This window comes from Drosophila subpulchrella, chromosome 2L (assembly GCF_014743375.2).
Source record: "Drosophila subpulchrella strain 33 F10 #4 breed RU33 chromosome 2L, RU_Dsub_v1.1 Primary Assembly, whole genome shotgun sequence".
Classification (NCBI taxonomy): Eukaryota; Metazoa; Arthropoda; class Insecta; order Diptera; family Drosophilidae; genus Drosophila; species Drosophila subpulchrella.
The window spans coordinates 15,024,929-15,049,466 of record NC_050610.1 but is presented as its reverse complement, the minus strand read 5'-3'; the positions used below and the strand labels follow the sequence as shown (position 1 = coordinate 15,049,466).

The 24,538-nt window shown below is 41.7% G+C and overlaps 6 protein-coding genes across 7 annotated transcripts; 2 read left to right on the top strand and 4 right to left on the bottom strand.

Annotated features, from left to right (window-relative positions):
• Window positions 1-5,630: 5,630 nt before the first annotated feature.
• LOC119547953 (DNA mismatch repair protein spellchecker 1) lies at window positions 5,631-9,652 on the bottom strand. The gene is made up of 6 exons (XM_037855003.1): window positions 9,589-9,652; window positions 9,479-9,528; window positions 8,633-9,417; window positions 7,483-8,570; window positions 7,193-7,425; window positions 5,631-7,124 (listed from the first exon to the last, which is right to left on the bottom strand). Exons 1-6 carry the CDS (start codon window positions 9,635-9,637, stop codon window positions 6,576-6,578), a joined length of 2,754 nt encoding a protein of 917 aa, XP_037710931.1. The 5' UTR covers window positions 9,638-9,652; the 3' UTR covers window positions 5,631-6,575.
• A 731-nt stretch (window positions 9,653-10,383) lies between these two features.
• Window positions 10,384-12,544, bottom strand: LOC119548174 (polypeptide N-acetylgalactosaminyltransferase 35A). The gene has a single exon (XM_037855287.1). It carries the CDS (start codon window positions 12,407-12,409, stop codon window positions 10,505-10,507), a length of 1,905 nt encoding a protein of 634 aa, XP_037711215.1. The 5' UTR covers window positions 12,410-12,544; the 3' UTR covers window positions 10,384-10,504.
• Window positions 12,545-13,186: 642 nt separating this feature from the next.
• On the bottom strand, window positions 13,187-17,303 carry LOC119548104 (ras-related protein Rab-14). Of its 2 annotated transcripts, none has more exons than XM_037855194.1 (5): window positions 14,881-15,131; window positions 14,706-14,819; window positions 14,466-14,646; window positions 14,231-14,413; window positions 13,187-13,976 (listed from the first exon to the last, which is right to left on the bottom strand). In XM_037855194.1, the coding sequence occupies exons 1-5, from the start codon at window positions 14,942-14,944 to the stop codon at window positions 13,799-13,801; spliced, it is 720 nt and encodes a 239-aa protein (XP_037711122.1). In that variant the 5' UTR covers window positions 14,945-15,131; the 3' UTR covers window positions 13,187-13,798. The 2 variants fall into 2 exon arrangements, with proteins under 2 accessions (XP_037711122.1, XP_037711123.1); XM_037855195.1 differs by lacking the exon at window positions 14,881-15,131 and adding an exon at window positions 17,010-17,303 and having other exon boundaries at window positions 13,197-13,976.
• Window positions 17,304-17,770: 467 nt separating this feature from the next.
• Window positions 17,771-20,173, top strand: LOC119548182 (nucleolar protein 10). The gene is made up of 3 exons (XM_037855297.1): window positions 17,771-17,905; window positions 17,965-19,088; window positions 19,149-20,173. Exons 1-3 carry the CDS (start codon window positions 17,840-17,842, stop codon window positions 20,128-20,130), a joined length of 2,172 nt encoding a protein of 723 aa, XP_037711225.1. The 5' UTR covers window positions 17,771-17,839; the 3' UTR covers window positions 20,131-20,173.
• On the bottom strand, window positions 20,143-20,690 carry LOC119548183. Its single transcript, XM_037855298.1, has 3 exons — window positions 20,453-20,690; window positions 20,283-20,398; window positions 20,143-20,215 (listed from the first exon to the last, which is right to left on the bottom strand). Exons 1-2 carry the CDS (start codon window positions 20,643-20,645, stop codon window positions 20,292-20,294), a joined length of 300 nt encoding a protein of 99 aa, XP_037711226.1. The 5' UTR covers window positions 20,646-20,690; the 3' UTR covers window positions 20,143-20,215; window positions 20,283-20,291.
• A 750-nt stretch (window positions 20,691-21,440) lies between these two features.
• Window positions 21,441-24,116, top strand: LOC119548450 (defense protein l(2)34Fc). The gene is made up of 2 exons (XM_037855712.1): window positions 21,441-21,510; window positions 23,479-24,116. The coding sequence occupies exon 2, from the start codon at window positions 23,481-23,483 to the stop codon at window positions 23,958-23,960; it is 480 nt and encodes a 159-aa protein (XP_037711640.1). The 5' UTR covers window positions 21,441-21,510; window positions 23,479-23,480; the 3' UTR covers window positions 23,961-24,116.
• Window positions 24,117-24,538: the final 422 nt, after the last annotated feature.

Here is a 24,538-nt window from a genome sequence, read left to right as displayed (position 1 = left end):
AGGAATCACTTAAAGTGAAATATAATCAAAAGATCTTATCACATCAATGTTTCTTGCCGTGCAGCATATGATACCTCATCATCTGTGGGCTCAACTTACCCCCATGTCGCTTTTCTACTACTCGTGGCTCTTGGCTCATATTGTGGGTTTGTAACGTTTTTATGATGCCTGGCGGCATGTTAAAATTGAAAAACGCATTTGCGTGATAAATTGCAATATTTAACACACAAGCACACACACACGAATGCAACGGCACAGGAGGCAGCTGTAGCATGTGGTGTCCAGTTGTAATTGCAACAACTGCTGCCCAGGTCTCAGACGGTGGACGTGGACCCCATTCGGGGATTGGGGGGACTGGGGCGGAATGGAGCGGAATGGGGCATCGGGCATGAGTTATGGCCACCCGTCATTCTGTAGCTCGTTGTTGAATGTGGCGAAATACGAGCGTATAATGCAAACGCCATTGCATGGGCACACACACCATACACTCTACACCGGGAGAAAAACTGAGCAGTAAAGTTAAACAGGTTCATAATAAAAAAATTAGATAATTAGTTGAGGGTGCTAAAGAAATCGCTAGGTATTTAAAACAACTTCTAAAGGTGTCTAAAAGTATGCAACAATTTATTGTTGGTCCCCAAATACTTACAAAATACGTCCTTTATCACTGCATACTTTTAGGCGCCTTTAAAGGTGGTTTCTAAACTATAGGATTTCTGAGGCTCCAAAGTGTAAAAAAATATTTTACTATGCTGTTTCTTCAAGTGTACTCACACTGCGGCGAAGGAAAGCAGTTAACATGTTTCTCCTTCGGCTTTTTCTTGTTTTAAGCCGCCACCAGGCAGTCGGGCAGCCTGACGATATGAGTTACATGCCGTGCTTAATGGCATAATTTAAAGCTGCAAATTTTGTCATAAATTTTAAAATTGATTACCACGAGAAGGCAGTTTGGTAGTTTCCATGTTGCAGTTACTCCGACTCCACTCCATTCCGGTGCTGCTTTTTTGTTTTTGCTCGTTAGTCGAGCGTATTGCATGCCGCATGATGGCTACATTGGCGGCGGCCAGTGTTAAATTTGTGTTAGCCGCTCTCGAGTGTTGGTAAATAAAAATTGCACACGTTTCTTTTTTTCCCCCCCACATTTGTTCACCTTTTTTGGTTTCATCAGTAATTTTTCTTTCCAGCTAATCACTTGCCATAATACGGGAGTGTCGGGTCGTTGGAAAAAAAAAAGAAACACTGCTTAAAAATTATTCATGAAAACATCTTTATAAGGCCGGGACATGATATTTGATTCATAATTTAGGCGTTTTTATATGAAACGCGATAGCGTGGTCAAGGTGTTTAAAAGGGGAAATCTCATTTAGATGCCAAGATATACCAAGTGGCGATAAATTTTAATTTAAATATTTTAATGAACTTTTGGGTTTATCGTAAGTTGTAAAAGATTAAAATTAATAGCATATTTAAATGAAAATCATTTCTGCATTTTTATACTTTCATGCATAGCAAGATTTATTCTATGAAATGCAGTAATACTTCGTTATTTTACACCTATGTTTGTTAATAAAAATAACTTAAATTAAGGGCACTCGATGCATATTTAAACGAAAATAATTTAATGCTAGTTTTTCGTACTATTATATTTTTCTACATATGTACATATGAGATGCAGTAAGACTTCGGTATTTTCGTTCCACAAAAACTATAGTTGCATTTGCAAGGTACAAATATATTGGTCCATAAAAATAACTTCATTTTATGGCATCCGAAAATGTTTTAAACTACCCGACTGATTCCCATCATTATTTAATTTCTTTGTATGGGCAAGTAAGCGTAATTGCATAACTAAAAGCTTACCCTCATTGGCGATTTCTTTTATTTTTTTGCTTGATAGGCATAAATTGAAAACAAGTACTGAAAGGGAGGTGCAGAAAGCAGAGTAAAAGGAGTCGAGCTCATGGTGCAACCCATCGATTATAGTACATGCTATAGGCGGCACATCTTGTGAGTGATATAAATGGCTTCATAAAATTTTGTAACCATAATTTAGGCAGTGGAACCAGTGAACGGACGAACCAGATGAGAGGAGTAAATTGTTTTATCAGTGGATTAAAATGGCGCTCCTCCCGTAGTACCCAATAATCAGAAAAGTATAAAGACAATGTTTTTTTTTTTGGGGAGAAAGAGCGGCTGCCGGCGGCAAAGTAAGGCCCATTAAGGCGATACATTATAATTAAGGGGAACCAGGAGCGTCGGTTACCAGCAGCAGCTGCCAGCGGAAATTGTAGATAAGATTGTAAGACAGCAACTAAGTATAAGTGTGGATCGTATGCGAACATAACATGATAACATCATCAATGGCCGGGCTATTCACAGCGCCTATGCAATTATTTTAATTATATGCATGGCAACGTTTCTGTTCGTTTAAAATGAAATTAGTGTTATGTAGTTTTCTCTCCCCGGTTACACCTTAAAGTCTATAATCAGTCTCTTGGATGCAGTGCATCCAACCAGCCATACCCGTCCGTTTTCATAATTTGTTGTGTTTCTTCTCCGATCCATTCAGGCCAACACCATCGCTTTGACTTCGGCTTTGGCGGCTCTGCTAATCATTTTTTGATATGGCCACTAATAATAGATGTTGATGCGGGCATTTCGTCTCAGTCGTTTTGGGGGGCATCCGTCCATCTGCCACGTTATTGGTTAAAAGATAAGATTTTAATGATTTTCCCTATTCACTGCCTGTTATAACTATAATTGATTGGCCGTGCTGCAAAGGAAATTGGGGGACCAAGGCTGTTGTGCAAGGTGTCAGAGTGGATTAATGGGATACAAACACGAGACAAACTGGAAAGGTGTTTTCAGTGATAATATGGATGGGAGCTTAAGCCGAATCCTCTGTATGTGGTATGGTTCCTTGAATAAATGACAGAGCTTTAGTTATATTATGGTGGATATACGAATTAAACAGCGAAATACCGAAGTACATTAAAAATAAAGACTATAAATCACTATTTCTCTATCCAATCTGGTTTTTAAGTACTTCACCATTTTCAGCTATAAACTAATAAGTTACTAAGTGCGAGTGTTAAACAAAAATATTACAAATATTGCTTGTCCCCTCCCGCCCAAAATGACATAAATATTATCAAGGTATACCATGTAAGGATCTCTTCCGGGCAACAAAAAAAAAACAACCTTTCACATCAATTACTTTACACAACTTAAAAAACTTTCTCAAAAAACCTGTACCAACGTGGCTCATATATAATCAAGCGTAATCATAAACCCAAACTACTATGCACATAATCATTTTGCCCCCGATCGGACCTCAACTACCGCCAACCTACGTTCCATCATTAAGTCGAACAGACAATTTGTCAAGTGAAACAAGAAAATTTGCATAAAAAACTAACAAACAACTAACATTAGACACACCAAAAAATTTGCATGTCTGACCGACTGAAGTTGGCCAACGGATCCAGCAACAACAGTCCCCAACAACAAGACAAGCCACCAGCAACAAATAACAATTTCCACAAACAAACTGGCCCCTAGTCGAACAGTCATGGGCGTATGAATAACATAGAGACCATATTAAACCACACCATTGTAAATATAGGCAAATTAACACGTTATGGGATGACAACTAAGGATAAGAAAATCTTAACTTAGGAGAGATAAAAAAAATATTATAAGTACATTTTATACAAATTAATTTTTTATTTATTTATGTGTTGTTTTAATGTAACTATTTTATTTTGCTTGCTCAAAGTCCGGATTTAATTATATTTTTTAAACAATAAATACACATACAAATATGTATGTATATGTATGTAAGGGGTGGTTAAAAATTATAATCTTCTTTCTTTAAATATGGTGTGTCATGTATTCAAAATCTGAAACATTTTATTTTAATGGTCTTAAAGTTTTCTTAAAAATTACACCACGTATACTTGATTCCATAGGAAAAATGTTTTAGAATACATTTTTGATAAAAGACAACAGAGCGTATGCGTGATTAACTGAGAAGCGTACCCAGAGAACTTACGAATCATTTTTAAAAATTTTTAAGGTTGTAAGTATCAACGTATAGGACAGTATAATTACAAAACTTCAATAAAAATAGATTCTGTACAAACATTATTATGTTAAATGGTTAACCATTTTTATTCTTAAAGATGGGTCTAAAGACCCTTTTCCAAGCACCTTTTTCTTGACCATGGCTGTGGCTAACAAAGCTGGTAACACAGAAGCAGCAGACGAAGTGCAATTACCAAAAGCGCGCCACAGAGCCAAGCAGATATCAAAGGCGATCGGCAACGGAGGCAAGTTAGCCTCGTTGTTGGTGCCTTTCTTGCTTTTGCTGTGGCCAAACAACATGTGCGTTTGTGTCCGCAACGATTAAGTAAAAACAATTTACACGCCTGCCTGCCAGAAAACGAGAGGCCGTCGGTGAAAAAGGCAGGAGCATGAAAATGAAACGTTAGAGATGAGCATAAAAAAAGATTTGAGCATCAGTTAAACCATACTAACTTATTGGCAACAAAACTTGGCCATTATCAAATGGTTTTTATAATGTACTAATTAAATTACATACAATAACAGGCTAAAAAAATTTCCCAAGAGATTTTTTCAATCCAAATAAGTAGGCAACACCTAAGTTCAGTTGTTCAAAGAATTTGCAAAAAAAACTTTTTAAAAATCTCCAGTGACACATTTTTAACCCTACAAGTTCTAATAATATACCATACATTTATATATTTAAAAACATTCTACAAAAACTAAAGATACAAAAAGAAGATTGTCATTGACCAAGTGTCATCTCTAAGCCGGATCGGTCCTTGTCTCTAAGCCATGGCGTTAATATGCGTCGCTCTGGCTTAGCTTGTTGGCCACGTTACGAGGTTTCACCTTGTTGTTGCTCCTGCTGCCGCTGTTGTTGTTGGCTACATGTTAGTGCTTCCTTTTTGGCATCGGCAACATGTCAATTATATCGTATCAAATTAATAATTGTACGCGTCGCGTCGCATCGGACGTCTTCGCCCCATTCACCCAAATGAAGTTGGCTTTAAAGGAGCAGGAGCTGGAAATGGAGATGGAGGTCGGTGATGGAGGACGCAGATGAAGCCGGATCGGAGAGGCTGCCTCGCTGGCTGGCTGCTTGCCACTAATCGTGGCAGACAAGCATGCCGAACTGGCCGCAAATGCAATATATTTAAAGTTGCCTGTCAATTTTGGATGCTGTTAAGCGTTGCTAACACGCCATGTTTGTTGAGTATGCGATATCAAATTGAATGTGTGCACAGCCACGGGCAGAGGAATATATCAGAAACAAAGCCATAATGTCGTGTCGAAGATTTCTAGAGTCAGATTTGTAGTCTAGCTAAAGGGTGCATTAATTAAGTTTACAATCTGTTTTTATAATATTATAATTGGATACGATTTATTAGATTTAACCTATTGCGCTTCGGAAATGTAAGAAATATTATCTGCTTTATAAACATCATAACATCAGATAAGCAAGTGATCTTTTACGAATCATCAGTAAATATCAAATTAAATAAAATTCTAAGCCCTATAAATATGTAAATAAGAAAATTCGAATCATATAAATGACATGACATTATTTTTAATTGAATTTGTACCTATTTTTTTAATATATTTATTTATAAAGCCGAAAAAAGGAATTCCATTATCGACCATTTTAGCCATATTATTGAATCACAGCACAAGAGGCAGCGACAAACTGGTTTAGGCCTTTCAGAGAGCCGTTGTCATTTAGTTGTCTCAAAGTAAAAAAGGTAAGAAAAAATCAAAGCCGAAACGGTAATTATCTTTTGACAGCACTTAAGTTGAATTTGGTAATGACAGTCGAGCTAAAGATCGGGCCAACGGAACGGCGGCGCTTTAAGCCAAGTGACAGCTGAGGTTAAAACCCGGCCGATTAAATTGACAGTTTGTCAGGCTCGTATTTTGTAGTTTGCGCTGTGTTAAAAAGCGTGTTCAATGTGACTTGGCATGGAGCCGAAGGAATAGCGCTATTTGTAACACACAAATCACCGTGTTTTCAAATCATGTGACGGCTGTGGATCATGAAATATATTAGCGTCTCGCTAGACTATGATTCATCTCGATATTGGTTATCCATGAACCCTATAATAATAATAATTGTAGTAAAAGCGTTCGCTATTAATATTCTGATCGTGGTTTATATACATATGCAAATGTATGTATTTATAATGGCGATAATTTATTAAAATATATGTGGTATGAGACAACTTTCTGCAAATACAAAATTCAAACATCATCTTCCTAGGTTGACCGCTCTTATAGTATGTTACATTTTCATGTTTAATTCGATGGAAGAAATATTAATTTAACAAAGTCGTTTATACAACTAGATTTTTTTATAAATCTTTGATGAAAAATTGTAAGCGAAACAATACGGTTTACAACCAAAAAAAAAAGAAAGATTGAAACAAATTTAATTTCAGCAAATTAGGGAAATATATTCGAAAATGAAAAGGTAATACTGCCTGATTAAAAATACCCTTAACCCTACCTCCTTTCTAAGCCTCACTAGTGGCCAGCACGGATTTGAAGTAATCGCTATCCAACTGCTCAATGTCCTTTGTAAACTGCGTAACCAGCTGGGTCAAGTCCTCCACGTTGATATCCACATTATTCCCGGCTGTCGACAGCTGTTGAATGGCCATTTGAATCTTCTCCAGCAGTGCCTTGTCCTCCTTTTTCTGCTTGTCCACATGTTCGTCCTCGAACTCATTATACACCTCTTGGGCGTTTTGGACGACATGCTCGGGAAAGTTGGCTAATCGCGCCACCTGAATGCCAAAGCTCTTCTCCATGACCCCGGGACGCACTTGATAGAGCAGCGTAAAGTTATATGCATCCGCCACTGCCGCCATATGACAGTTCCTAACAGTGGGCAGTGAGTCTGCCAGCTTCGTTATCTCATGGAAATGAGTGGCGAAGAGAGTGAAACACTTGGTCTCCTTGGCCAGATGCTCAGCGATTGACCATGCAATGCCACAACCCTCATAGGTAGAAGTACCACGACCCAGTTCATCAATGATTACCAAAGATTTTTCAGTAGCAGTCTGGAAAAGGAAATAGTTATATAGCAACAGCTTGAGATGTTTATAGTCAAATGTCTCGTGGCACTTACCCTTATTATCCCGGATGTTTCAATCATCTCTACCATAAATGTGCTCAATCCTTTGATGATGTTATCACTGGCTCCTACTCTGCCAAGGATGGAGTCTACCATGCTGATCGTGGCCAAGCTGCAGGGTACAAAAGCGCCGACATGGGCCATCAGGACAGCGGTTCCCACAGAGCGAATGTAAGTACTCTTTCCACCCATGTTTGGTCCCGTGATGATGAACATGTTGCATTTCTCTGAAATAAAATTTTCGTTTTAAATCTCATTTACAATTTATCTCTTTTACACCTTACCTTTCTTAAAGTCTACGCTGTTGGCTATGAAGCTGACATGCTCCTGCAACTCCAAGCAGGGATGACGTACGTCCTGGAGAACTAATTCGCGTGCACCTTCCTCCAGCATTTCGGGACGTACGTAGGGAGTGGGAGCACTGCGGGCAGCGACTGCAAAGCTGACCAAACAGTCAAGCTGGGCAAGCTCATTGTTAAGTAAAGTAAGTGGGGCAGCATATCCCACAGCCACCAGAATGATCTCATCCACAATGGACAGCTGTTGCTCCTCGTAGCGCGTGCGACAATTGGCGAACTCATCGGCGTAACCCTCCAACTTATCGGATGTGAAGCGAACGCCGCCCTTAATGACATCCACAATGCGATAGTTCTTGTTCTTGCGCAGCACAGAGTCATCCTTCACAGTAATGCGAAAATGATGTCCCAACTTGGCCACATTTTCTAGCTTCACCTGATTCTTGCCATCCAAACCTAACTCTTCGCTACACTTGGTCTGCAGCCGTTCCATTTTCGAATAGAGCTCTGTCATGGTCTCCTGCAGCTCCATTAGTCGACTGTCAAACGAAGCCTTCACCAGGTACTCGCCCCTTTCGATGGCCTCAAAGTCAACCACCTGCTCCACCATCTGCTTAAGACCAGTCAGATCTTCCAGGAAGCTTTTAAAAGGTGCACAAATTACACTCTCTATGGTAGAGTTACCCAGCTCAAGCAGAACCTTTAAAATCTTAGGTGTTCGCAGAATAACCTGGTAGATGCGGAAAAGATCCTGCAAATTTGCTTTGCGCCGCATCAGCTTCTTGGTCAACATGAGGATATCCGGGATGCGCTTTAGATAATCAAGGCTGAGTGTTTCCAGTGTATCCGGCGATTCGAGTAGGCATTGGACGATATTGTGACGATCATTGAGGATTTCTCGGCTGCGCAGTGGCTGCTTAACCCACTGACCCATCAGTCGGTGTCCCTGCGGAGTGCGGCAATGGTCCAGAACCCCCAAAATGCTCTGCCAGCGATACGAGGGCATGGAAGGATGGGTGCCCGGCTTGGGCAAGATGTTCAATGCAGCCACGGCAGCTGCGTCCAGGTGAACAAAGCTGTGAGAAAATATTTGTTAGGTTGTATATTGAATATATATTTGAACATGCCCCCGTCTCACCGCTTCAGGTCCAGCTGCTTGATCTCGTAGTGCCCCAGGTTGCCGGCGTCGTTAACCAGGTCCAGATACTTGATGGCCGACTTTAGGGCGTTGGAGGCCAGCTGAAGCTGGAGCTCCTTCAAACCCGTCGCGTCCTCCTGTTGTCCCTTGGCGAAGCGCAACAGGCGGTTTAGATCCTGCAGCAAATCGTTTGCGGTGCTCTTCTTGGGCACGGTGATCATAACGCCATTCCTCTCGAGTAGCGTCTTCACGGCGGCATAGTCGCCCTCCAGGCTGGGCAGCAGGCACTCCTTTGGCCCGAGCAGCACCACGGTGGCCTCCAGTTCGGTGAAGAAGTCGTCGTCGAGGAACTCGAGCAGCTGGAACTTGCAATCGTTCTGCTCCACGCTGGCCACGCCCACCCGTCGCTGGCCACCGCCCTCCAGTTTGACCAGCAGCGAGATGATGCTGTTGCCCACCAGGACCTCCTTGTTGGCGAACAGGATGTCCTCGAACTGCAGCAGATTGCCGGGCGAGCCGCGGTACTCTAGTTCCCAGTCAGTGGAATTCTTGACATACACCTCCACGCGGAGGTTCCGCACCAGGAGCAACTCACGCACAGCCAGCTCAAAGTTGTTCTTGGACATGGACACGAACTGGAGCGTCTCCTTCTTGTCCTCCGGCAGCAGTGCGCCAATGTAGGCCGTGGATTTGTACACGATTTTGGCCACCAGCTCGCAGTCATCGCTGCCATGGACCGTGTAGCAATCGGAGTGGTCGAAGAAACGCACTGTGGTGCCGGGTTTCTGCAAAGTTACGGCGTAGAATGCAGTTTAACCAGATTTATATAAGTTTTGTATCACTTACTTCACCCAGTTTCGCATGGAATTTGATGAAATTGCGACGCGCATTTGTGTCTACGAAAGGCAATTAAATTAGGATAACAATACATTTATTATAACTACTTATAGTCTCACCCATATGCAGCGTTGGCTCCTGTCGGCTGTCGGTTGCTTTGGCCTGCATGGTTCGGCTTTTAAAATTGCTTATAAAAATCACACAGATTGGCGCCTGTTTTTAGCATAAATACAGTGTGCCCGTTGATGGCGTCTCGCGAAATACCATTTCATGTAAACAAAAATACCGAAAATTTAACAAGGTGAAACTGTACACCCAAAAAAAAGGAGTAACCTTTTTAGAGAAACGCAAACTGCTCTCTTGAACAAATCCAAAGTAAGTAATTGTACGTATACATTATTGGGGTTTCCAGAAATTCGTTAAATTTATAAAACTAAGTTTTTCCTGGTCAATACATTTTTTTTCTTGGGCTTAAAAGGTATTACCTGAAAAATTAATCAAAATTACTTGATAGCAAACTTTTGATATAATTTTAAAATTACACATATTATTTAAACAGTTTACATTTCGATTCATGAGATTTTTAATGTATACTAATAAAGAAAAACCAAATATAAAATTGCATTAAACAATGTTTTTATTTTTAAAAATATGCAGTTTTTGAACTGTTATAAGAACTCTTTAACAGATAAATGATACTTATCTACTAGATATGTTTGAAATGAATTTATAAACTACGCTTTAATGTTTAAAGCTTGCATTATGAATCATGATCAAATCATCAAAATGTTCAGACACAAATTAATATTAGTGCATTATAAGAAAATAACCTGTTTTTAGATTCGGGTTTACTCAAAGAATTCTCATAAGACCTCGAGTTGGCGATAACTCTTACTTCCGTGGTACAAATCATATAGTTTTTTACATTTTATTAAAAAAATTTCATGAAAAATACTGGCTATTTAAACGTAATACACTTTGCCCTAAACAGATATCAGTCTAATATTGCGATACGCCAGCAGGACAACCCCTCGCTCACAGCGCTTTGTCCGATTTGATTGCTTTCCTGGCCCTGTCCTCCTCCTCCTTTGTCTTCTTGAGCTGCACAATGTCCCAGGCTCCACCCGTTCCGCTCGTCTTGGAGCACAGATCCAAGCTGATGAGGGCGCCCGCCGCCGGAGCAGCTGCCCGCAGGCAGGTTCCCTTCGCCATGTTGTAGACGGGACTGTAGGCGTTGCGAGTGTGCCGCCACTGCTGATCGCCCAGCATCTCGTGGCACTTGTTCACCGTGACCTGGGCATCTCCAGAGGCCTCCAGGCAGAGCAACTTGTCCAGCACAATCTCCGCCTTGTCAGTCTCGTACCACAGCTGGTTGGGCGACCTCCGGCAGGGCTGCAGCTGCAGGGAACTGCCCTTCTTCCAGAAGCCCTTCACCTTGGGAGCCACCACCGCGGCACAGAGTTCCGTTCCCGTCAGTCGCAGCTGGTAGGTGTCCACATAGTTTCTCTTTCGCGAGTGCCAAGGCTGAAACATTGGTGCCGCCGCCGATTTCTTGGACTCCTCGCCCGGCACATGCAGCTCTGGGTAGACGTTCTTCAGGTACCAGGCAAAATCCCGGCACTGCAGTCGCTCCCTTAGCTTCAGCCGTTCGCTGATGTCTCCGTAGTCATAGGACCTGGGCACTTTCTCGTGCTTCAGATAGTAATCCTTATACTGATCCATCCAGACGTGAGCCAATCGCAGCGAGTTCTTCAGCATGGTGTTGGCCCCATCTGGCGAAGTGTATGGACGACGCTTCCGGAATATGTGGCCCACGCGGGAGCAGGGAACAATCTTGATAGCGCCACCACACTGCCAGGCCCGGAAGGATATCTCTATGTTCTCGCCACCCCATATATCCATGGCCATGTCGTACTCGCCCAGGTGCTGGAAGTACCTTCTGTTCACCGCAAACAGACCGCCGGCCATGGTGGGCGAGCGAAAGGGACCACGAAAGTCCTCCGGCACCTTAAGAGTGCCCTCGGGCAGATTCTCCCAGCGGAAGTGTAGGCCCCAGTTGAATCCTCCGCGCACCAGTGGACTGGGTGTGTACTCAAAGGTGTCGGCATTGATCAGGTCGATGACGGGCACGGCCAGAGTGCCATTCTCAGCCTTGATGAGGCGCAGCAGCGGCTCCAGCCACTGCTGATTGACCTCAATGTGCGAGTCCAGGAAAACAAGGACATCGCCGACCGCCTCGCGGGCTCCAATCACTCGGGATCGAATGAGGCCCTCGCGCTGCTCGTTCTTGATGTAACGCAGATTGTCGTACTTCAGCCGGGCACGTAGATCCCCGTGCAGATGGAACTCCAGTTCGGGCAGGTCGCTGTGATCATCCACCAGGATAATCTCCCGCAGCAGATAGCTGGGCGTGCGCTCCAGCACCGTTTTAATTGACCGCATCAGGGTCATCTTGTGCTCATTATAGAAACACATGACTATCGAGGCCTGGGGAAGGTTCTCCGTTTCCAAGGTCTCCTGGCGATCGCACACCTTGTGCCGGGTGTCGGGAATCTGCCGGAAGAGCCCTATATTATTGGACACCAGGGCGTTGAAGGCATGATGTTTGTAGCCTATGTCCCGAATGTACTTGTCCTGTTTGTTGCGCACCACACCCAAAAGCTCCAGTTGCTCGGGATCACTGGGGGGATTGGCTTCTCCTGGGAATTCCTTTGCGGCAGTGGTGTTTTTAACTTCGTTGGGTGTGCATCCGACGGTGACCCTGGCCTGGTAGCTTAGCTCGGCCCGTGGCGTGGCATTCCTGTCGATCCTCCAGCCCGCCGACCGGATGGAGCTCCTCAGGCTGTGCGAGTAGAAGAGGAGCGCCAGCAGCCAGACGACCGCCACCAGAAGGGTGCCCAGGCCACAGGACTTGCAGAGGAGGCGCTTGATTTGCATCATGGGTCGAGATTCGCTTACGTTGCCCCTTTGGCTGGCTGGTTAGACCGCTATTTCGTCACTTTCATGATATAAACGGAATAAATTAAAAGCGACGACTCAGCTGCGGGCGATGGCACCAGGGCTGGCAATGGCGCTTCTTTCCCGCCAAATCTGGCTACTTCTTTAAGTGGCTCAAACGCGGTTTTAGCCAAGTTGGGGACACACTTGTACCCGCTAGAAAATGACAGAAATAAAACGCATCTTTCTTTTTTTATTTACTTTATAGTTTAAATCATACTCAAGCAAAACATAAACACCAATCGAACCTTTAGAATTAAAGAAATTTCGTTTTATAGCTATGTAACTGCTTTTTTTTTTGCTATAAATGTTAATAATCCAAAAAGGTTATTGTGATTTGTCAGCACTGGATGGCTTAAAGAGTGCTGTTATGCGCAAGAAGGTAAGGGTATTCCATAAAATGTTAGGTCAAGGCGCCGTTACTTTTGAAATATTACTTTCATTTAAAAAAAAACGTAATATTTCGTTTTAATCGCCTGTTTCAAAAATCCCACTCAATAATTTAGTTTATAAGTATATTGGTATAATCATAATTTGAACAAAGTTAATCGAGGTCGTATAGTAGTTTATTTTTATAATACATACATACCTTTCATTAACGTACCGTCCCATTCTCAGGATATTGATTGTTTTTATTTTTGTACTTTAAAATTTTTTAACCAAATACGAAAAAGTTCTCTTACCGTCGCATATTTTAAAAACGTTTCAATAACAAGCTCATTTCTATTGGTAGGGGCTTTATAAATACCGGTTTTTTTTTATTACCTATTGCATTATGCCATTAATACATCGTTAATATTCATATAACATTGATCGTTTTCTCCCTTCCTTGCACGCGACTACAACAAATACTCAACAAAATATGATAGATAAAAGGAGATACAAAAATTCATATATATACAGGGATACAACTAACAGAAATCTTGGTCTATCGAACGTATTTAGCTATATATTGGGGCCAAACGAGTGTTGGTGCTTAGAAAAGAGCGATAAACTTTTCGAAATTTCATAGTCAAAACTTTGGTTTCTCTAACGATGCGTGAGAAATATTCGCACTAACCAACAAACGTGTCCAATTTTTTTTTTTAATATTTATGCTTAATAGATATTATATATGTTGAAGTTGTGTCTTATTATCGGGGAGGGCGCTTTTATATTTTGTGTTTTTTTTTTTGTGGTTGCTGTCGCTGTTGTTGGCTCACACATTAATGCTTAATCGAATCATTGAACTACATACATTGGTTTTAGCTTGGGCTTCAGTAGATTACGAGTCGGCTAAAAATAAAACTTGATTTGTATATCTAGGGTTGTGTAAAGTTAAGGTGCATCCATTTAGCACGAGCACTGATCCTTGACGCCCGTAGCCTCGCTGCTCAGCGAAGTTCGTGAGGGCTGCGAAGGCCGGTGCTGAACTCCGGATTCAGAGGCGTTGAGGTCCAACCGACCCTCCTGGATGTTCTGGTAAATCTTGCGAGCGGTCTCTAGAAAAGCCTCCTCGACATTCTGGCCACTGTGAAGGGGGAAAATTGTAATTAGAATATATCAGCACAAAGAAGGTCTTGTTCTCAATTATAAAGATTCTATATGATAATTGAAACAGTAACCCTTATGATAAATAATTAAAAATTGTACAGAGAAATAGTTTAGATGTTTTTCAAATTAAAATCAAACATATTACTACATTATGATTTTAAGAAATCCTTGGCAAACTTTTTTCCGAAGACTAAGTATTCGATTTTTGTAGGTATAGCATTTTTTACTCACGTCATAGCACTAGCTTCGAGAAACATGAGCCCGTTCTCATCGGCAAACTCCTTGGCCTCCTCGTAGGTCACCTCGCGAGTGCTCTCCAGATCCGACTTATTGCCAATGAGAAAGATCACAGTGCTGGGGTTGGTGAGATTGCGAGTGTCGGTGAGCCAGCTGCTCAAGTGATTGTATGTGGAACTGAAATCGACAGGTTTAAGTATAGAAAATAGGCTCGTTTTATTTTGCCTACCGTCTGGTAATATCGTAGACCATCAGAGCACCGGCTGCTCCCCGGTAATAGGAGCGTGTGACAGCCCGGAAGCGCTCTTGGCCCGCTGTGTCCCAGATCTGTAGCTTGATCTTTTTGTCGTCCACCTCGATGATGCGTGTTCCGAACTCCACGCCAATAGTATGTGGGCAATTGGCCATGACTGAAATTTAAACAGAAGATATTAGATATATTTAAGGTCTCTTGGTGTACATTACTCACATTTCTTCTCGGTGAACTGGTGGAGCAGACAGGACTTGCCCACGCCCATGTCACCGATGATGATGTACTTGAAGATGTAGTTATAGTTGTACGGCGCTGCAGTCATGTTGGGACCTACAAAAAACAACCAAAACAATTGTTAATATCTTACAGACTTTAGGCGGGTATTTCCCACATTTTTCAATGATATAGTCTATGCGCTCGTGCAGCTTGTTCACCACACTGCGCACTTTGCTCATCTTGGCATCCACGGGTATGAACTCCGACCCAAGCAATTGGTTTTCTATCACTGTGCCAGGTGCTCATTTGAGTGTCCAACCGCAGGCGGTGCTTATCAACAAACTGAGGCGCTGCATTAATTTGTTCTGCGTCAGCTCCACATTTTGTTCCCCCTTTTCGAACTGGCCCCGATATTTCTTTTTTAAGGCATGCTTGTGATTGAACAGCCGACCGGGTTTGTTTATTTGCCAACTGGTGCCCACAAAAAAGTAAAAGAGCCAACTGATGTTTTAAGAGTGGCGGGTAAAAACCCTCCATACCACTTGACTTTGGGTTTTCAGAGTATCAGTATCGTAGCCTTTGATTTGAACCGCAGTCAAGTAGTGCTTGAAATCAAAGAAGCGAACCCTTCAGTTAGGTCGAAAGGGTTTGGGCTCAAGGTCGACTGGTAATCGTGGGAATATGAGTATTAAAAGCGGATAGCGATTGCAGTAAACTCACTCAATAACTAATTGATTATTCCACAATTGTAAGTGCTAAATAATTCATATGAAATCTGATGAGAGAACTATAGTTTAAATAATTTTTCCGGCTTCATTTCTTTACAGCTCTACGTGGAATTTAAGGAATATTAATAGAAATTAAATTTTTAATTAAATAACAAATTTCTACACATCTTATACACACGGAATATCATCAGATTCCAAAAGTGGTCGAGAGAAGTTATAGAATTGATTCAAAATTATTAATAAAACTGCAACATTTATTTTATAAATACTTACTCATTTTTTCTTAACTGTTTTTGATAAGCTTCCGACTCATCTGACTCATTCCTAGCTACCCCTTTGATAAGGCTTACATGTTTCCATCATGTCAAAAAAGTAATTCCGTAAGGAAGCAACAAATTTCAGCTATTCTAAGTTCTTATCACGTTTCATTGCCTGTCAAACAGCCCAGAAAGTATCAGTTTTATAGACTCTTCGGCGGGCAATTAAGATTAAACAGTGGGTCTCGGTCTCGAGTCTTATCAGTCAAGCGCCAAAGGCCACACATCGGTGGAGCAATCAATGAAGGCGAAATCCTCGAGCTTGCACATACACATTTGCGAATTGCGTTGCATGGAAGTGGATCATCTGGCCCTCCTCGTATAAGAAATACTAGGGCGCTCCCATAACAAGGCAGAAAAAAATGGAATGGAACATATGTAGCTTCACACACCCCTGATTTGTATACCCTTTTAAATACATTTCTATGCTATAACAACCTTTAAGTTTTCATTGATTTTTCCATTAAATCTTTATGTTAGTGAAAATTACATTTTTTAAACTCTCAAAAAGCGAATTCCTGTTGAAAGATACAAAAAAATATATAGTGTTAAACCCCACTCAAAAGCAATAACAAAAAAATTAAACAGAATATGTATGTATGTAGCTTCGATAAAAAACTTTGTATATGTATATATTCTATATATGTATATATTCTATATATGTATATATTCTATATTCTAAGAAAAACGTTTATCATAGGAACATTCCATTGATGCTACTCTTTATTGTCGGCAGTTTCGTTTTTAAGAGAGTTTAAGTTAAGCTCCAGTATATCTTAAATTATAAACTTTTCTTTTGGGATGTACTATGTTTTATAATGTTATAATGTGGATTCTTAACAGGGATATTAAATTTGTCATTTAATATGAAAAGATTCGAGAGAACTTAATGTGAGATGCAAAAATACGTAAGACTGGTTTTCTAAGAAAACACGCAATTAGAACTAAAACCATCCCTCGATAACTGGACTTTTCTGAGTGACAAACCAGTTATAAAAACCGAAGTACTTTACAGTAGGGTATCGAAGCATTCAGGGGGTGTATACAAAAACAACAATGTGGAGTGGTGGGTGGGGAGGGGAGGGCGGGGTGGCTGCCTAACGACGAAAACAAGAGAGAGTGAGAGCACGGGGGAAAGTTTGTGGCCAGGAGCACCCACTGCTGCACTGCGTCACCCTTTTGCGGATGGTTTTCCATTTCCATTTCGCGTAATTTAATCAATCGTAATTGGCTTAAGGAAAACGGCGAATATTACTCACCGTTTTAGATCACTTTAGTTCACCTTTAGGGAGCGGAAGGAATTCGGAATGTAGGGCGGTTACGAAGAGCGGGGGGTCGTTTGGCTCTGCGTCTGTGTGTGTCTGCGTATTGTTGTTTTCTTGGGCGGAATTCGATTGCGACTTTCTGCCAATTTGGCAATGCAAAATGCAGCTCAGTACCGTGCAATTACACACACTGGCTTCGTGCGAAAAGAGCTATTATCGCAATTATTTTGAATTTGCAGCTCGATTTACATGCAAATCAGTACACTCTCTTTGTTTTGCTTTGGATTGAGGGGTCACACTGAACAGCGGGGGAATATACCAGTTTAACCTTTGCAAATATACCAAGAAAAATATACGGTCTTTCTAAGATTGCAGGTGGGTGACACCGCTAAGCTAGTGAAGCCTTTTGGGCCATAGCACGTACACACTCCTATCGATTGATTTTTGTGATATTTTTAATGAGACTTCATCTGTTATACGGTTTTTTGAAATTACGCATAAATTCTATTTATTGTTTATTGGTATAAATTGGCCTTTTTCACCAGCTTTCGTAGGCTTGGTTTAATTGCATAGATATTTAAAAGTTCCAAAATTTATTTCTTTTCGCTTTTTTAAATAATGCGTTTTTGTATGGCAGTTATAATAGTGAGCAAGGACTTGAACGAAAAACTATCGATAGAATCATCGCTCAAATCGTTATGTTTTAGCGTGACCGTTTGTAATACTTTTGGTATATTTGAATATTTCTGAGAGACTACTGTAGGGCGCACGTGTTGCGGGTTTGGTTTGTTTATGTCGTAGGATCTTCCCAAAATACGGCCAAAATGTTCGTAAACGAAGTCAACGATGTGAAGATCTACAACCTGAGCGCCGGCAAGTCGGTGCCGGATGTGAGTACCAGGATAAACCCTCTCCCAAAGCAGATAATACAAGATAATCCCCATTACAGTGGCTCACGGATCGCCGCAAGCGGTCGCAGCTGAAGAAGAAGGTGGACTCCCGGCGCCAGATCGAGCTCATCCAGGACTTCGAGATGCCCGGCGTGTGCACCAGCATCCGGATGAGCCCCGACCAGCAGTACATCCTGGCCACCGGCACCTACAAGCCGCGCGTCAAGTGCTTCGAGGTGTCCAACCTGTCCATCAAATTCGAGCGCTGCTTCGACTCCGAGGTGACCACCTTCGAGGTGATCAGCGAGGACTACAGCAAGATGGTGTTCCTGCAGTGCGACCGCTACGTGGAGATCCATGCGGCTCACGGGCGGCACTACAGGCTGAGGATTCCGCGATTCGGGCGGGACATGAAGTACCACAAGCCCAGCTGCGACATGTTCATCGTGGGCGTGGGCAAGGACATTTACAGGCTCAATTTGGAGCGCGGCCAGTTCCTGCAACCCTTCGAGACGGATGCCAGCTGCCTGAACGCCTGCGAAGTGAATCCCGAGCACCATCTCCTGCTGGCGGGCACCAAAGAGGGCACCGTGGAGGCCTGGGACCCGCGGACGAAGCAGCGCTGCGCCACCCTGGATGTGGCTATGAAACTGCCAGGCGTCAAGGAGTTTCCCTCGGTCACGGCCCTTAAGTTCCGAAATGGCTTGCACATGGGTGTGGGCACTGCTTCGGGTCATGTCCTCATCTACGATATTCGGGCAAAGCAACCGCTGCTGGTAAAGAACCATCTAAATAGATTGCCCATCAAACGCCTGGCCTTCAATCCTGCCCAGAATGCTGTCTACAGCTTGGACGAGGCCACGTTGAAGCTGTGGGACGAGCAGACGGGCAAGCAGATCGCATATGTCGAATCCACCACGTCATTCAACGATTTCTGTACCATTCCCGACACGGGCATGTTCTTCGTGGCTCAGGAGGATGTAAAGATGATGACCTACTATGTGCCTGCCATGGGACCAGCTCCCCGCTGGTGCTCCTTCCTGGACAACCTCACCGAGGAGATCGAATCGGAGGTTGTGGAGAATGTCTACGATGACTACCAGTTCGTCACTGCCAAGGAGCTGGCGGAACTGGGCATGGAGCATCTCGTTGGCAGCAATCTGCTTAAGGGTTATATGCATGGGTAAGACTTAATAAGTTACTAGTGGCTTGGAGTATTGTCTAATCCTTTTAAATCCCCTAGATACTTTATGGACGCCAGATTATACAACAAGGCCAAGGCTGTGGTGGAGCCCTTCGCCTTTGACCGCTTCCGCAAGGACAAGATCCGGCAAGAAATTGAGAGCGAGCGCAAGTCCCGCCTTCAAATCGAATCCAAGCTACCCAAAGTCAACAAAGAGTTGGCTCTCAAGATTATGGACGAACAGGCTAATCCCTCCAACAGTTCCAAGCAACGAAATGTACCAAATCTGCTGGAGGATTCGCGTTTCAAGGCCATGTTCGAGAATGCCGACTTTGCTGTTAACAAGTCTGCCGAGGAGTATCGCCTGCTGGCTCCTGTGCTAAATCGCTTGGATAAATCCAAGGCCAAGGAACTTAAGAAGCGTGTGGAAGTTGCCCATGTGGCCGAACTGCATGCCGAAGAGGCTCAGCAGCGTGAGGAAAGCGACAACGACGAGGATCTCTTTGGCTTCGAGAAGAGCGATGGCGAGACAAAGGATGATAGCGGTGACGAAGCATCTTCCGACGATGACGACCGAAGGGAGTATGTCAAGGAAATGAAGCAGGCGTACAAGCAGGTGAAGCGACAGCGTGAGGAAGAGGAGGAATTGGAAGAAGAAAATGACGAGCATCTTGAGGATAAACCTGCCGACTCCGAAACAACACCCCACACGAATGGATACACCCAAAAACCCACCACCAATGGCAACCGCTTTACCATGACCGCCCTGGATCAGCACCAGGGCAGTAGTCTGTTACAGCAGCGCATCAAGAAGGCGAGTCTGCAGGATCGAGTGCAGGTCATGTCCCAGTTGGAGGGCCAAGTGACCAATGTGGGCCGCTCCCTCGGCAATCGCCAGATGACATTCGAAATAAACAAGCAGAAGAAATCACAGTTCCATGCCAAGAAACGCGAGGCGGAGCTGAAAAAGCATCGCGAGGAGCGAAGGAGCATTGTCAGACCCATCAAGTCGCTGAGACTGAAGAAGGTTAATTTTAAGTGAAACAAATTGCAATTAGTTCTGTACATAAATTCGTATGTTAAATCAATGTTCAATTATTGGTGAGAATTGATTAATGGTAGGGGGTCTGTAAAAGATTAGATAGATTTGTTATAAGGTATGTATTATTCATCCATGGAGTTCAATTCGGCTACCTGCAGAGTTTATAACTCAACATCACAGTTTGTTGTTTCACTGTCATCGCTGTACTCCGAATCAAAGCCACATTCACTGCTGTCACCTTCCTCCTGGGTCGATTGAGTTTCTTCAGCTTTTGTAATAACAATTTGTTAAGGATAGTTGAGACAAGTGATATATATCTTACCATTAACTACAGCCCTCGACTTTTGCAAATGTTCTACCAGGTGTAAAAGCGCTTCTGTCACAGGACCCGTAACAGGCTTCCGCATCTTTTCAAAGTACAAGCGGAAAAATAGCTCCGAGTTAACCAGTTTCAAAGGTTCTTCCTGTATCCCCGTCTGAGTGCAGGCCAACACGGCCGATTGCTCTGCACCCATATTCAAGTCAATTATAAATTAAACCCAGGCAAGAATTAAGATGTCAGTTTTACTTGGCCTTCTTAGATTTTATACATTTTAGGAATCGCCTACTGCGATTTTGGATTTTAAACGTAAAAAATAACGCTCTTATTAAACTTATAAAACAATCAGGATCAAAATATACTAAATTTATGCTGGTCTATGAAGTTTATAGAATTAAGCTTAATATAAAATTTCCAGTTTAAAATAAAAATAATAACTTTTAACACCTTTTTACGGACCCTGGTACATTTAGGTAATATTTTTGGTATAACATTTAAGATAGGTATTTCGAATAAGGTTATCATCTCAATGTTCGAATCAACAGAAATGATAAAGAAATGGCTCTGTGAACCCATTTTGTTAATACTTTATTGATTGATGCTAACTAACTACTAGTTATCATCCAAAAAATCGTAAGACTCCCGATAAAAAACAAACACCCGGAACAGGTCTTAGAATATCGCTGGTGGCTGACCTATAAGTATTACCCACATGCCTTCCATTGAACATCTGTAACTTGTATTAGCGAATTATCTTTAGAAAGTTTCTCCCTTAAGTCAATAAAAATTGCTAATTGCTCTGCCATTTGATTTCTCGATCAAAGTAAACATTAGTCACAGACTAAGTCGCACTCTAAATAAAGCGTTATAAATTCAATTTACAGGCTGAGCTTTTAAATTGGCCAACTTGCAGGGCTTAAAGCTTGGCTTACAAAGTTGTCTTTGCAAAAGCTACTTAATAATTTTGATCAGTTTTTGGTATAAATAGGAAGCTGTTTTAGAATTTTCAGCGCATTTCAAGTTTTTCTTCTGTTCCGTTTGTGTGTGTTTTAAAGTGGAAGGTAAAAATGGTCTAGCAATTTATTTTATTTAATATCCTAAACGATTACCAAAGTAGTGCTGTTCTTGTGAAAATGTACTTAGGCTGAAGAAAAGTTTTTAAAAATCCTTAAAAGGAACTATATAGATATATTATTCCTGAAGAGAAAAATTCAAATTTTCAAAGTGAAATTCTTTATAAAGAAAAACCTATAAAATAATATGGAGCCTGGTATTGTAGTAAATTACTAACCTCATTAAAATACTCGAATTTGGGGACTGACATTAATAGTTTTAGAATTTTCAAGCTTCAGCAATTCTGTCCCACCAACTGGCTAATAATAATGTTTTTCGAACCATTATAGAAGTTGGCTAATTGAGGCCTCTGCGTAATGACTGGCACAAAAAAATAAAAATTAAACAACTATGTATTGAGATTTTATCTAAACAAATCTGGCAACCGGTTGGACAAAGGCCCATAAATACACAGAAAAAAGCAAAGAGAAATAAATATATATATAAAGAAGCGAGACTTGGCGTAGACACCAGTATGTCCAAAGCTGAACTTTAGCATATTGCAAGACAAATCGAGGCTTGGCTTACGGCCCGGTCTTGACAAGGTCTTTTGGCATCCATGGCGACAAAAGTGGAGGAGGCCGATATTCAATCAGATCGGTACTCCACAAGACCCCCATCCACCTTGAACCTGAAGTTGCTTTGAGGAAGTACTCAGCTCCCCTTAATTGTTCACGTTTTTCAAATTGTCACATTCATTTCTATTCGTGAGTTATCGAATGGTAATGACAATATATAAAAACAAAAAACAATTATAGACTTACTCTTCTATGGAAATGTACTGCAAACTGGTTTGGGCTCTATAGAGTTTTCGTTTACGTCTGAAAAAACCAGTTTGATGATTTTTAAAAAATCGGCTTTAATCAACATGCATCTTGGCCAATTTTAATATTGAAAAAAGCTCTTTGTTTGTGGTTTCTTATTTCTGCGAATCTGAAGATTTATGAGCCGAGCGTGATTGAAATGTTAAGTTAATCCCAACTCATTTAGGCACTTAAAATGTTTTGTTGAAGTTTTGGAGTCTTCTATTTGGGGTTCCTAACGTAGCTCATTTCCATAGAAAATTACAACCTTATCTTAAATCTTGTTGATAAATTGACAGTCAACAGTCAAGGCCGAATGTATACCCATTATGGCAGCAGAAACTGAACAAACTGCATAATAAACGTTGCAGTTTGTCAACCTGCATAATTGGAGCTAGTTTTCAATATATTTGTAACTGCCTACGTATGTAGTATGTAAACTTGTCAAAGGAAAACTTCCAGCTGGCCAAGGCCAGCGAAAAAGTCTCACTTGAGTGGAAATGTTAATTAATTAATTTATGAAAAACTAGCAAATGCAATTAAATAGCACGCACAGAAAAAACAAAAAAGGTTATCGGAAAAATTAAACAATAACCGGCAGCATTGTATAATTGGATAGGAATTGGATTCAACTTCATAGCATTTTTGCATTAGACTGATTAGCTTGTTAAACATTAATTATATTGAAAATTCGCTTGAAATGTTTGACCCGAAATTTAAACATATTTTTTTTAATAAAGAACTTATAACCAGTACGAACAATGATTTTTTTAAGGAACACAATACTTTAACTATTTCAAAAACTTTAGTTGCAGAAGTAGCTTCAAGTAAAATGGGTATAATTTAGTTTAATCCTTTAAAAAATATGAAAGAATTTTAGTTTTTGTTATTTAAATAAGTATTTAATTTATTTTTGAAAAGTCAAAAGAAATATACATTGATTTTTGTTATAAAATTCAAAGTATATGTAGTTTACAACTATGATGGTTTTGATTAATTATGCTAATATTATAAAAGGGTATGGGTTTCGATGTAAGTCAATGCAGGTTGTGACTGAAGCTAATATAAAATGTTAAGTAATGCTTAATTTTTATTTATTTTTTTTTCAACCAGATATGTTCCGCCTCCTGGTAATTGCGGCCTGCCTGGCCATCAGTGTGAACGCTTACTCCGAGGGTGCTCCCAAGGCCGCCTGCCGCGACCTGACCCCCCAGCACGGCGCCAAGTTGCAGACGGACAAGCCGCCGTACAGCATCACCGGTCCGCCCCATGTGCGCGGCGACCAGAAGCTCACCCTGACCCTGGGCGGCGAGGAGTTCCTGGGCTTCATGATCCAGGCTCGTGACGGCCAGAACCGCGTCGTTGGCCACTTCCAGGTGGTGGACCCCAAGCACTCACAGACCTTGGAGTGCTCCGCCAAGGACGACACCCTCACCCACCTGAAGGCCACCAAGGGCAGCCCGTTGACCAGCATCTCCTTCGATTGGATCCCCCCAGCTGGCTACAAGGGCAATGTGAAGTTCATGGCCACCGTGGTCCAGACCGGATTCGTTTACTGGGTGGGTCGCGTCACCAAGGATGTCGATGTGGAGTAGGCGCATTTGTTTCCAGTGCTTGTGATAGAACATTTCTATAAGAAATATTCATGATTCGTCTAAAATCCTACAAGTCTATGTTTACCGTTAATGTTCCGATTAGCTTTGGAGCGTAGTATTCTTGAAAATAAAGTGGACAAAATTTCGTTGATGAAAGAAGTGTAGTTTGATGGGTGTCTGGGGTTTTCTTTATGTAGAAGTTGGCATCAATCGAAGTTCAGATAAAAGGGATCAGATTATATAGACAAAAAATAAGTTATACAAGGTAAGTAAGATTGTCTGAAAACTGATATTCTGAGCTACAGTCGAACTTCCATAACCCAAAAAACCATTTGCCACCAAAATATTCGAGATATGGAAACTTCGAATGAAATAATACCTACATTTTATGAGTTTTTATACATTATACTGCCAATCAACCTAGTTCGACTTATAAATAAAGTTTGAGTTAGGGAAGTTTGAGTAATAGAAGTTCTACGATATTTCCAAATATTAAAAACCAAGTTTTTCCTGATATAACGGAAATATTTTCAAAATCGATAACGATAGGCACTCGAGTGTTGCACTGCTTGGCAATC